This window comes from Misgurnus anguillicaudatus, chromosome 1 (genome assembly GCF_027580225.2).
Source record: "Misgurnus anguillicaudatus chromosome 1, ASM2758022v2, whole genome shotgun sequence".
NCBI classification, from domain to species: domain Eukaryota; kingdom Metazoa; phylum Chordata; class Actinopteri; order Cypriniformes; family Cobitidae; genus Misgurnus; species Misgurnus anguillicaudatus.
Window position 1 is genome coordinate 4,947,501 of NC_073337.2, and position 13,039 is coordinate 4,960,539.

General features: G+C 37.2%; 2 protein-coding genes across 2 annotated transcripts in view; one reads left to right on the forward strand and one right to left on the reverse strand.

Annotated features, from left to right (window-relative positions):
- The first annotated feature begins 8,629 nt into the window (after positions 1 to 8,629).
- Positions 8,630 to 10,587, forward strand: arl1 (ADP-ribosylation factor-like 1). Its single transcript, XM_055191444.2, has 6 exons — positions 8,630 to 8,786; positions 9,187 to 9,324; positions 9,418 to 9,499; positions 9,582 to 9,693; positions 9,771 to 9,949; positions 10,040 to 10,587. The coding sequence occupies exons 1-6, from the start codon at positions 8,783 to 8,785 to the stop codon at positions 10,068 to 10,070; spliced, it is 546 nt and encodes a 181-aa protein (XP_055047419.1). The 5' UTR covers positions 8,630 to 8,782; the 3' UTR covers positions 10,071 to 10,587.
- Positions 10,565 to 13,039, reverse strand: part of utp20 (UTP20 small subunit processome component) — a 34,119-nt gene continuing 31,644 nt past the window's right edge. Inside the window, exons 59-62 of the mRNA XM_055191443.2 lie at positions 11,381 to 11,695; positions 11,171 to 11,297; positions 10,950 to 11,095; positions 10,565 to 10,868 (exon numbers count right to left, since the gene is read on the reverse strand). Coding sequence (XP_055047418.2) covers positions 10,710 to 10,868; positions 10,950 to 11,095; positions 11,171 to 11,297; positions 11,381 to 11,695 — 747 coding nt within the window. The 3' untranslated portion in view covers positions 10,565 to 10,709. The remainder of the gene's footprint in view (positions 10,869 to 10,949; positions 11,096 to 11,170; positions 11,298 to 11,380; positions 11,696 to 13,039) is intronic.

Genomic DNA, 13,039 nt, shown 5'->3' on the forward strand with positions numbered 1-13,039 from the left:
TTTAAATAAGAAAACCGTGGCCAGGAACAGGCATCTAATTTGTTAAGTATGAGAGAAAAAAAGTTAAAAGTATGAGAGTTAAAAGTGTAAGAGTTAAAATTATAGCATATTATATTAAAAGATTTATGCTGATGTTATATTTGAATATCTCAATGTTAATTTAGTAGTATATACTTGTGTTAAAGTGGATGTTGTTGTGAGGACTTTTATTATGACAAGGGGAGACGGAGAGTAATAATAAGGAGGAAAGTAAATAAAAAGGTGGTAAAGAAGAACTCGTCCGTGTCCGAGGGTTTTATTTATATATTCCTAAAGTTATATTTAGTTTTAAGCCCGAGAACACCCACAAGCAACTATTACACTAGGGTTTGAACTCACTTCTTCTGCATTATCTTAGCTGGAATTTTTACCTTCTTAGCCTCGCTAATCCTCTCTAATCCTTTGGCCATGTCTTTCCACATTTTTGGACACAAATCTTTTAATTCAGGGATAAAACTAAAGCAGAATTTCACGATCTTGATGATTGAAAGAAGACTTTTCTAAATGTTATAATACTGATAGTAATGTTTGTTAATACAAATAATTTAATTCAAAGATGTAATTATTATATTTGCCCATTATTATATTCATGAAGTCAAAAGGAATGGAGGATTGGACATTTTAAAGTGAATGTTAAGCTAAACAACATCAAAGTGTAAAACTTAAAGATGCAGTGTGTAATTTTTAGTAGGATCTTTTGACAGAAATGTAAAATAATATAGAAAATGATATTATCAGTGGTGTATAAAGTCCTTTGCACAATGAACCGTTCTGTGTTTATTACCTTAGATTGAGATCTTTTTATCTACATACACCCTCGGTTACATGGAAGACGCCATTTTGTGCTGCAATTTTTCTACAGAAGCCCTTAAAGGACAATTTTTTTCCTAAGTTATCTCCGCTGATGACATGTTTGTCCGGTGGTGGCTAACGTAGCTTCTCTGGCCCTGTCCCAAATGGCGCACTTCATGTGGACTTTCGGTCTCGTGGCCTTAAATTGCGCGTTCTCGCTTAGTCTACGAGTCCGTAGGGTGTCCCATCTGTCATTTTTACGCTTTGAAGTGTGCTCATCAGCGCCTCCTTTGCCCCCTTGATGCGGTTTTCAGCGAAGTCTGCACTGCAGCAGGCTTCGCGCACTTTACCAACCCAGAAGTCCTTGCGAAAGGGCAATCAGACCAATCAGACGACGGAAGGGTGGAGTTCACACTGACGGTTAACTTCTCTACCTATTTCCGGTGTGATGCTCGAGTCTGTCCCAAAATACGACTCCAGTGCACCCACGTGGACTCGCATCAAGGGTCCCTAAAGTCTGGACTACGTGATGTCATCAAAGTGTGGACTCCGAGGAGGACCACAAGTCCGGAGTGTGCCATTTTGAGACATGGCCTATGTGTTTCAAAAGCGATGGTTGTGCATTCCAATTAATATCAATTCAACTGCAGTTGGATTGTTTTGATTTAAACCTTCATAACTTAAAAATACAGCTAAGTAGCACCATAAAACAAAATAATAACATGATAACATAATAATAAACACGTTTTGACAAAAATGTTAAAAAATGGATTCATCTCGTTTTGCAACGAAACTCTTCATTTATAATAATGTTATAATAAATTATCTATATGTTATTTTAAATTAGAACTTGAAATAAGTACTCTGGGGACACCAAAGACTTATTTTACAAAGTCTTTTTAAAAAGTCTTGTCAAATGTCCTCTTTAATAAGTTTATATAAAATGCCTTTTGATCTCTTATTTTTTTAACCCTTGACATGTCTGTGTACTCTTGCATGTGTAATTTTGTGTTTATAATCAAATTAAAATTGAGGGTACATATTATGCCCATTTTTACAAGATGTAATATAAAGTCTCGGGTGTGTCCAGAATGTGAAGTTTCAGCTCCAAATACCCCACAGATCATTTATTATAGCATGACCAAAATGACCCAATTTGGGTGGGAGTAAAAATGCACTGTTTTGTGCGTGTACCTTTAAATGCAAATAAGCTGTTGTTCTTCTCTCCTTTACCAAAAAAGATGCTTTGGTTAAAATAGATCTGATTTCGCAAAGATGCACAGAAAAAAATTGCAGACACCATCCAACTCACTATGGGCAAAAACTATAGTAAAACAGGACTGTCGGTCAGCGGCCGTGGGTGGGGCTTTATCAGTGTGACATCACATTAGTAAGAGAATCAAAACAGTATGTCTAATGAAACTGCTTTGGTTTAATGAGGATTAAATAAAAGAGGTGAATAGATTTTTTTATTGTAGGGTGGTTGTGTACTCATGCAATTCAGTTAATCCAGACTTTTTGGTTGCAGTGTTACCTCTGTACTTTCTTGTATCATCTGGTTGAGAAACTGGTGAAACGTATTGGCTAAATAAACTAAGAGAATTTTTACCAATGTGCCTGGTCTGTTGGCTTAAAGGTAACACTGAATCTGAGCCATGCAGGGTACAAGTCTACCTTTCTGAGGCCTAGTCCACACGGACACAGGTATTTTTATAACCAGAGTTTTTCCTCCAAAAATTCCCATCCACACATGCTCGGTTTAAAAAAATCTCCGTCCTCATTAAAAGGAAAAACACGCAATCAAGAGCATGCTACACCAGCAGGGGCGATATAACCCAAATCGTAAAGCCACCTTGGCCAATCAGAAGCCTAACAAAAGTTACGTCACAAGGCAAAAACCCTGCGTTTTCGTGTAGAGGAACAGCCAAACCGCGTACAAAAGTCACGGTTATAAAAATACTAGGCCTGAAATTTGAGTGTTTAAACTATAAAATGATCAGGAGAACTATCATTAGTGTCCAGGACCCAGTGGTTCAGATGTTTGAGCGCTGTAACTGGACCAGGAAGTTTAGGGTTCAAACTGTGTGACTGGCCTGTGCATGAGAGGTGGTGGATGTAAGTGGGTACTTTGTTGAAATTAATGGTCATAATAATAACAAAATTTTTATATACAGGTGCTAAAATGTATCATTAAGTACAGATATGCATACATTTGGTATCAATATGCAGTCTTTGGGAGCAAAGTTATACTTTTTAAAAAGTGAAAGCTACATATTGTGATTTTTTTCTGTCAGTGTATCCAGACCAAAAGAGTGAGAGTGATGTAAGAGTGTCTCCCTTAAATTTCCAGAGAGTGATGTGACAGATCCAAGCATTTTCCTATCAACATCCTACCCAGTCTCACAAAGTTTCGTGATATAGTCACGTATTTTTTTTTTTTTCGTGCTATTATCACGAAATTTCGTATTTTTCTCGTGATCGTATAACGAATTCCTGTTTTCGTGTGATTATCACGTATTGGTTACTCGACAGTTTTTTCCTATTTTTAAACCATTGTCGCTTCGGTTTAGGGTTAGATTTGGTGCTTGCATTAGAATGTCACTTTATATATTGATCTATACTATTTTTTCTGATTTATTTTTTTATATGTCGCCTGGCGTTATGGGTTAGAGTTGGGTTTGGTTAGGGATGTCATTTTATGTAAATCTAACCCTAAAACGAAGCGACAATGGTAAGAAAATAGGACAAAACAGTCGAGTAACCAATACATGATAATCACATGAAAACAGGAATTCGTTATACGATCACGAAAAAACACGAAATTTCGTGATAATAGCACAACGAAATTTCGTGAGACTGGGCTGCTACATCACAGGAGGATTCAGCAGTGCATAACATCAAAGCGCCACAGGAGGGCCCAAAAATCCAATGGACACAAACTTGCAAGTAGGAGAGTTCAACACCTGAGCAAAATTTCGATAAAGTAGCTTGGGCATTGTATTCATTGTATTTCAATATTATGTTCTGCATTTTTACTGCATTTACATACACAATATACAATATAGTGTTCCTATAACACATAACTCCCAAAGAATATAAGATTTGATGAGATTGGTAATAAAATGTCTGCCAAAATGAAGTCAATAAGTTCCCAGTGTTGTGCATAATTACCAGGACAGCTGTCATCTCTGCGTGGACTTCAAGGGTAAAGTTGTTTGTTTAAACTTGTGTGTCAAATAATACCCAATAAACACCCTATGATGCTTGAAACCCTTCAAATCCCACAGTTTGAATGTTCTGTAATCATAAAGAACCTCACACAAGAAACCCAGCAAAGCTCTGTGAAACCAAACCCTAGTCCTCCTAACCTTGTGCGAGCAACTCTTGTGATGAGCAGCGGCTCAGGGGTGGAACGCTCATGCGTTGAATGTTCCAGTGCTGATTTGAATCCCAAAATGTAAGGTACTTCAATCACTAATATGAACAAGCTAAACCCAAAATAATGTATGGTTCTTTGAGCTACAGTAGTGTTGATTTAAATGTATGGTTTTTAAGGCCCTGTAATTAAACAAAACACAGAACCTTCTATATAATGAAAGTAGTGGTCCCTTGGAGTTGTGTCACTGCCGTTTAACAAAAAAGCTCTTATTTTTAAATAAAAATCACACTGATGACATCACTTGACTTCCTTCTTTCACTTTCCTGGAGATCTGAAGAGAAGTCCATGGTAAGTCTACTGTCTCTTTTCAGTTATCAGAAATCTTCTCATTTATCTCATGATTTCACATTAAGCTTTTAGTTTAAGTCACTGGTATGACCTTCTTTATTGTTTGGGAATTGCAAAAAAGAAAAAAACTAGAATACAAATGGATTAAACTACTTAATTTAGTGAGTATACAATGATTGACAACATGTGGCTTGATACTTTGCAGCAGCAATTGTGTAAAATGCAGTTTTCACGAAAATTGTCACTGGTGTTACCTTCCTTATGGGTAACACCAGTAAATATCAGCAACACCAATGACTGGTGATTTGTTGTGTCACTGGTGTTACTGTGTTTTTTTTTTTTCACATTAAATAAAATCTTTCACATGTGACATGATGATAATTTTAAATTCATTGAATTCTACTACACTTAAGAATTAAGCTTTAAAGCTGAAAAAAATTTAAAATAATATTTCATAAACACCTTTAATATTGCTAAAGAAGTAAGATAACACCAGTGACAAAAAACATTGTATATGCAGTCTTTAAGTACATGCACACAAAAAAAAATCATTAAGCTGTCATTTATGTGTACTCATAAAGTCAAAGAGTAATCTAATAGTGTGGTCTAATTTTTAAAGTTAGAAAAATAAATCAATTTTAAGACATCTTGACATACCAGAAGTGGACGAAACAACTAAGCATGCCACTTAAAATCTGTGGTTCAGCGGTAAAAGCACTGACAACAGAACATGTGGGTGAGGGTTTGTTAATGATAGGTGTTGGATTATCTCTTATGCATTCCACATTAAAAAAACAGTCACACACAAGACCCATTGGCTTTGTGGTATAAGTGTGTAAACTTACAGCATGTGGTCCAAGGTTCAAGCTCAGATGCATTGTAATACATCTAATGCAGTCATAGATTGGACCATAAATGATATAATTACCAGGAGGAGTGGCTTTATGCAGGACCCAGTGACTCAGAGGGAAGAGCACTGACACTGAGATCAGGTATTTTAGGGTTCAAGCCCTCTTTACGTGGTCTATGGCAGTGGTTCCCAAACTTTTTCAGCGTGCGACCCCCCTTGTGTATGGTGCATTCCTTCGCGGCCCCCCAAAGAAAATTTGTGACAAAAAACTGTGCTAAATTCAACATTTTAATAAAACACATATTAAATTATACAAAAAAAGTAGTGCTTTTGGTTAGTAGCCTTATTTTTTATGTTTAATATCACAGACTTCATGATAAATTAATGTATTTTATAAAATGTCATAAAACTGGGGCCCCCCTGGCACCATCAGTTTGAAAACCCCTGGTCTATGGTATGTTCTTACAGTCCAGGGGCCTCATTTATAAAAGGAAACCATCCTACATTTCATCTTACAATCATTTATCAAAAATGCGTAAGTGTGATTCATAAACCAAACTTAGCCACAGAAAATGCGCGTACCACTTTCTTTCAGATGTGAAATCTATAAATCACATGATCTTGAACTTGTGCGCAGCTGAGCAGTTCAGATCTCTGCCTTTAAATGATGCCTCATTAATGTCATAGACATAATAAAAGAGCGCTTGTCAATGTTTAAACACAATTTCATGCAGCAAGAATGGCTTATTTTGCCAAAAATCTTCACCAACGTCTGCTCAGACCCTGTTTTTATTAATATGGACTTTGCCGTAGATTTTTGCGTACGCACACTTTACGATCAAATCTACGCGTACACACGCTTTATAAATGAGGCCCCAGATTTAGGGAAAAATATAAAATTCCAGGAGAAACAAACTAGCCTTGCAGGACGAAGTGGCTCAGAGGGAAGAGCACTGACACTGGACCAGGTGGTCCAGGGTTCAAACCCGGGGTGGCTGACCTGCATGTATAGGCTGGAGGGCATAACTGGGTACCCAGACTGTAGTAGGGGGGAGATGTTGGAGTGTGTCTCCCCCAGAGTTTCCAGCAAACATCCACCAAGGGTTATACACCACCTCCAAACTTTTGACCATCGAACAAGCCAGTTACCTTAACTACAAAATAAACTCTTGTCTAGAGTCAGTATTCACTCCACTGGTTCTGGTTCCTGCATGCCACCAACACTTCTCCTAGTAATTTATCTTTTAACACAGACAGGTCCAAGCTGGCTTTGAACCTTGGACTACATGAACGAGTTACGTGCTCAAAACCCCTGAGCCATCAAGTCCTTACAGATCACAGAGGGTTCTCCTGGTAATGTTATCTTTTATTTTATCTGTAAAAATACGCACGAAAACTTCAACAAACTGGTCTTAAACCTTTGGATCGCACAAGTAAGCCACATGCTCGTACCTCTGAACCATTGGATCCCACAATCAGAAGTTAGATCCCCTGATGTGATTAAATGTGTATTTTTTAGTCAGCAATGGAAAAGCTTCTTCAGGTTTGAACCTCAGCTGATTATAAGACATCACCCTCCTAACTGAGCTACCAGCTGCTCATCACAATACAGTAGGCCTACACCTTTGATCAACAAGCGCACAACTTGACATAAAGTCTAACTATGAATTGTATTAAAGTTTGTATTGGACGAATGCTCTCACCCTATGATGGGCGATTTCGAAGCACGCTTCACGAGGCTTTGAAACATTTATGAATCTTTTGTTTCGAATCATTGGTTCGGAGGTTGTTTCAAACTGGCCAAAGGCACGCGATTTTAGCAAACGAGGCTTCATTACGTCATAATTGTTTCGAAACGTTTCGAAAATCGGACGATTAAAAAAAATCCGACGATTCACCACTAGGGGGAGTTGATCACTAATGACCAGTGTAGGTGAACTCGGGTAAGTTTTATTATAAAAGTTCATAAAACATTCATCCTTCTGACTAATAACACTACCATTTTGTCTACTTTGTAAACACAGGCAGATTTAATGACAAAAATGTGCATAATTAAAAAGGGAGTTCGTTTTAATGATTTGTTTGCCATAAATAAAACTAAAAACACAGATTTAATTTTTCTTAAAAAAAAAACATATTTTTAGAACGATCTTATTTTGTAAAAGGTGTAGGCTACAATCTTTGGAGAGATCTTGCTGCTTTTACACTATTTTGACCAGCAGGTGCCGCCAGCGTGTATGGTTTTCGAACGCTTTGAAAAACTGAATCAATTTGCGAAGCAATTGATTCAAAGCTTCGAAAAGCTTCGTTTCCCCCATCACCATCTCACCCACTGGGCTTTATGGAAGCATATGTGTAGCTAAATTCAATTTAGAATACAATATGCAATATGACAATGCAATATGTAAAATGACAATGCATTTCTGTATTTAAGTTTACATTTTCCATGCTTGTATGTGCAATCCTTGGTGCAAAATAGAAATGAAAATGTAATACTTTAATTTACATTTTCCATTTTCTACAGCCCTGTTTTAAATACATATTTTAATGCTTTAGAAGTTGCAAAATTAAAATGAAAATGTATTACCCGAACTGATATAATGTGTTTCACATTGTCAAGCAAAAACTGTAGCAAAATTACCATTTTATCTATCTATCTATCTATCTATCTATCTATCTATCTATCTATCTATCTATCTATCTATCTATCTATCTATCTATCTATCTATCTATCTATCTATAGATATCTATAGATAGATAGATAGATAGATAGATAGATAGATAGATAGATAGATAGATAGATAGATAGATAGATAGATAGATAGATAGATAGATATAGATATAGATATAGATATATATATATACGCACACAAATTTCTAAAATGGATATATGTATGTGTGTGTATTTATATAATACATAATACTTACAGACAGTACACACACACATATATTATGGAAACAAAACACTTTTTATTTTGTATGCGATTAGTCGCGATTAATCTTTGCTTAGCACTAAATTAAATAGATCAGCAAACACTGTTTTATTCATTAAAGATACATATTTGACTACATAAAAAACTTAACATGAAACGACATATATTTACTTAAAAATAAATAAATATAATTATTAATACTTAATAAAATACGCATTGAAATCTAATCTGTTCTTTTATAAGTCCAAAACTATGTATTCTCATAATCAGCTGATTCATTTATTGCTTGCGGAATGAGTGTCGAATCTGCAGACGTTGAATTAACAGAACAGCGACTGCTTTACGTCACGTGTCTGTGTGACACGTCATTCTGGAGCTCGCGCACGGAAGTGTTTGGACGCATCAGCTATCAGGAGGAAATATTAAAGGATTTCATATAAAATGGGTATGTTTACATAAACATTACGGACTAGTCACGTAGCTAGCTTAAAGGTTGAAAGTACGTTTTTGCTTGTTTACAGAATAAGTTGGCTGGCATGTATGCTAATGTGTTTGTTTGTTAGCATAGTAGAAAACAAAAAACCCATTAATTATAAGAGATAAAGCTGCTTAAACTTTCACCGCCTTGTCTATGTGGTGATTTTGTAATTATGGTCATCATTTCGTTTCACGTTGATACAAACACTTCATTTACTTACCATGTGGATTTTAACACCCACTCAGTAAAACTAAGAGAAGCAGCAAATCAATGCGTACTTTAAATTAGCCAGGAATCACGTCGGGAATTCATCTTTCCAAACTAAATTTGTATGTGGTGATGAGATGTAGTTTGTATCTTTTTTTAGGGGGCTTCTTTTCCAGCCTCTTCTCTGGCCTGTTTGGCACCAGAGAGATGAGAATTCTCATTCTGGGTCTGGATGGAGCTGGAAAAACCACCATACTTTACAGACTGCAAGTGGGAGAGGTCGTCACTACGATTCCCAGTATGTGTCACGTTCACACTGGACTGTATACGGATAAAGAGTTTGTATGTGTGATACAATGTGATCTAATTTGATGTTTTCATATGTGCACAGCCATTGGTTTTAACGTGGAGACGGTGACGTACAAGAACCTAAAATTTCAAGTGTGGGATCTTGGTGGACAGACGAGCATCAGGTTGTCATCGGCATCATTGTTTCTTCTCTATAATGTTTTATTAAGAAGCAAACCAATCTAAAGATCTGATCTCCTTTCATAGGCCATACTGGCGGTGCTACTACTCCAACACAGACGCTGTAATTTACGTCGTGGACAGCAGTGATCGCGACAGGATGGGAATCTCGAAATCCGAGCTTGTGGCCATGTTGGAGGTTGGTCAGATAGCTGGATAAATACCATGTAACGGTCTGTTGTCAGTACAAGTGTATGATAATGTCTTGTCTCTTAGGAGGAGGAGCTTAAGAAAGCCATCTTGGTAGTATTTGCCAACAAACAGGATATGGAACAGGCCATGACACCTACCGAGGTGGCCAACGCTCTCGGCTTACCTGCACTGAAAGACAAAAAATGGCAGATTTTCAAGACGTCTGCTACCAAGGGAACTGGTCTGGATGAGGCAATGGAATGGTAATCCTTACATTATGTATATACATGCATACCATGATGCCTACTTACAGGTCGAAATACTTATCTTTCCTCAAATGTTTCACATTGCAGGCTTGTGGAGTCCCTGAAGAGCAAGCAGTAAATGCACACGAGACGTCTATATGTAAATACCCTGATTTTGATCTGTGAACTTCAGAGACTTCTTATTGGGTGCCCCTTTGGACCAATGATGTCATTCTTCCTATTGTCTGAAGACCACGCTACTCCCAGAACAGAGACGCTGCGCTGTCAAGTGGTTGTGTCCATTTGGCCGAACTAATAGTCTGGACTCAACAGTTTAACTTTTAAAATTGTTTTTCCCCTTTTGCTTGTCTGTATTGATGCTTTGTAGAGATTTTTCAATGTTCACTACATTTGTACTTGATAACTTCAGAGGTGTTCGCTTCTTCAATTGGCCTTTTTCCCGATCCTGAATAATCAGTGCAGCTGGGCATGAGTTTAAGTTGGTATATTTACTGGGTTAGATATTTAAGACTAATTGTCATTTGTATGCATTGGATTTGTAACAGCATATTTATATTTGCACGTGTACAGCGCTTCTGCGTATGGCTGTGAAATAAATATGCAGTCAAGACGTATTGCATCATGTATAACAACAATGCCTAGACTTTGTTTTATTAAAACGTTGCAAAGTATTTTACAGAAAATTATGGTAAACTGACTGTCACATGCTGTATGTTACATATTTGAGAGGTTGATGTAGCAGCAAGAAAAAATGGATTCACTGCATTATGGCCAAGTCTCTCAGAGAGGTGCTGCCTTTGTGTTTCTTCGCTTTATGTCCTGACCTCACCGAATGAATTTTCCTCTTTCTGGCCTCGTTTTTCTTAAGTTGCTTCTTTACCTTTTTTCTAGCGGCGATGTCAGGATTAACAACAGCCTGCAAAGAAAATGATGATCCCATTATACGAGAAACATGAATGTGAAATGTAAAGATTTCTTCAAATGCGGCAGCCCATACCTGCATGGCTTTGTGTTTCTTGCGGGAAGCTCGTCTTTGTGTTGCCTCTTTCTGTACGGCGACAAAAGCCAGAGAGAAACGCTCCAGACCGACCAGCTTCTTTAACAAATCGATTAATTCCTGAGCCAGGTTCTTCAGGGTGGGATCTGATGAAAGCCAATAATAAAGCTCAACACAATTCAATGCTAATGTTAGTTCAAACCTCGTGAGGTCGATCTTACCTTGGTCTGCATATGTGCTGTCCAGCTCTCTGTAAAGTGGAGCAATAATAGTGGTCAGGTACGGTCCAAGCCGATCCTTGCCGAGATCCACAGCTATGGCTCCCAAGAACTTAAACACACAAGTTCTCTGAAAAAAGAAATATGACCGAGATCATAAGCTCTGGATATTTTTAGCAAATCCTATCAGAGATCCAATCAAGCCACACAAACCTTCAAATGCACTTTAGGTGTGTTGGCTGCTTCTCTTTTGGCCAGCAATGAAAGCTTCTTCATGACCCAGAGAAGCATTGGAGGCCTGTTCTCATTCTGTTGCTCTTCAAACTCCTGCACCTCTAGATGATCCTTATCCATCTCTTCTTCATCTTCTTCCATATCCTGTGTCGTTTCTTCCTCCGCACCCTCTACCTCTTCTTGTTCCCCTTCGATGTCTTCTACCTCCTCCTGTTTCTCGGTTTGGTCTGCGATGTCTGACTCCGGTGAGATGAGATAGATCACCTTGGCCACGTAGAGCAAGTTCTTTACCACCTGGATATGGTTACAAAAAGGCATTTTAGTGCTGACAAGTGATGTCACACTAGGTACGTTTACATGCAACGCAAATAATCAGTTTGTAATCGTATTGATGGCGAAATCGTATTGAAAAGCCTTCATGTAAACACCTTAATCAATCGGATGCAAATTTGGATCGTATTAAAGGAGGGTGGTATATTGTGATCCGATCCGCAGGAGAAAAGTACGCATGTAAACGCGACATGAATCGTAGTATTTTCTCAATCGGTTGCAAAAATACAAGCACATGCGCAGAACATTTGTGCTCAAGTTCACATCTTATATTAAAATCTTATATCACATGATTCTCGTCACAGAAATACGCAATAGCAAGGCAGTGGCATCACACATTATTAAGTAAGGTTACTGGAGTCATGCGATGTACATTCTGCCGCGTTTAGGCTACTTAAAGCAATAAAATAGCGTTGTGACTTTTGAAAAGTGTGTTTTCATTACCTATATCTGCAAACTTTTTCAGAACAACCTTCTCCAACTCCGTTTTGACTTTAACCCAGAAATAAAGCCTGAACTCGACGAGAGATGCTGTCCGTAGCGAGGCGTTGCCAAGTCCTCTGATTTTTTTCGAGTTTAGTTTTGAGCTACTGTTTAAGGGTATTTCCCAGAATTCAGGCCTATTTATGTCCCCAGGGTTTAATTCTATTAAAAACTAATCAAATCTAATAAATTTGAGCACTATTAATTAGTATTAACAAAAACAAGCGTAGCCTTTTTTATGGCTGCTCTTACTAATAATTTTATCACACTTTATTTGTGTTTTGTGGTACAATATCTGTGTTTTGGTGTTGTCCTTCACCAGAGTTTTCAAATGTCGTGCCATATTTCAAACATTATTTATCACAAATTAATAAAAAATATATGTATATGAATTAAATGTTACTTGAACTAATATACTACATGCACAAATAAAGCATATATATGCATTTTGTACTTTATTTTGCATAATTTCTACCTGTCCCATAGTTTAGCTGTCATTACCAACACGCTCTGCATAAAGGGACTTTCCTACTGTTTTTTCATCAAAAGTTTATTTGGTAGTCATGGTAACCTAATGACATAGTGGAGCAAATGTATTTCAAGCTGCAAGACTGATGCCTTGATGTCCAGAAAAGTAAGTAAATCTACTCTTTATACTTTGTGTTGGGCATGTACACTTATTATGCGTCATTACCATATGTGTTGTATTTCTGTATTTTTAAACATTTTTGAAATATTTGTATCACTTTAATAGTTAAAATGGTGTACATTACATGTAGAAAGCTAGCTACACTTGCTTAGTCATCATCTTAGCTAGTAGGGCTA

Excerpts from the sequence above, each read along its gene's own strand:
- arl1 (XM_055191444.2), top strand. Across the intron at positions 9,325-9,417 it reads GGTCGTCACTACGATTCCCA|CCATTGGTTTTAACGTGGAG; the intron begins GTATGTGTCACG and ends ATATGTGCACAG. Across the intron at positions 9,694-9,770 it reads AGCTTGTGGCCATGTTGGAG|GAGGAGGAGCTTAAGAAAGC; the intron begins GTTGGTCAGATA and ends CTTGTCTCTTAG.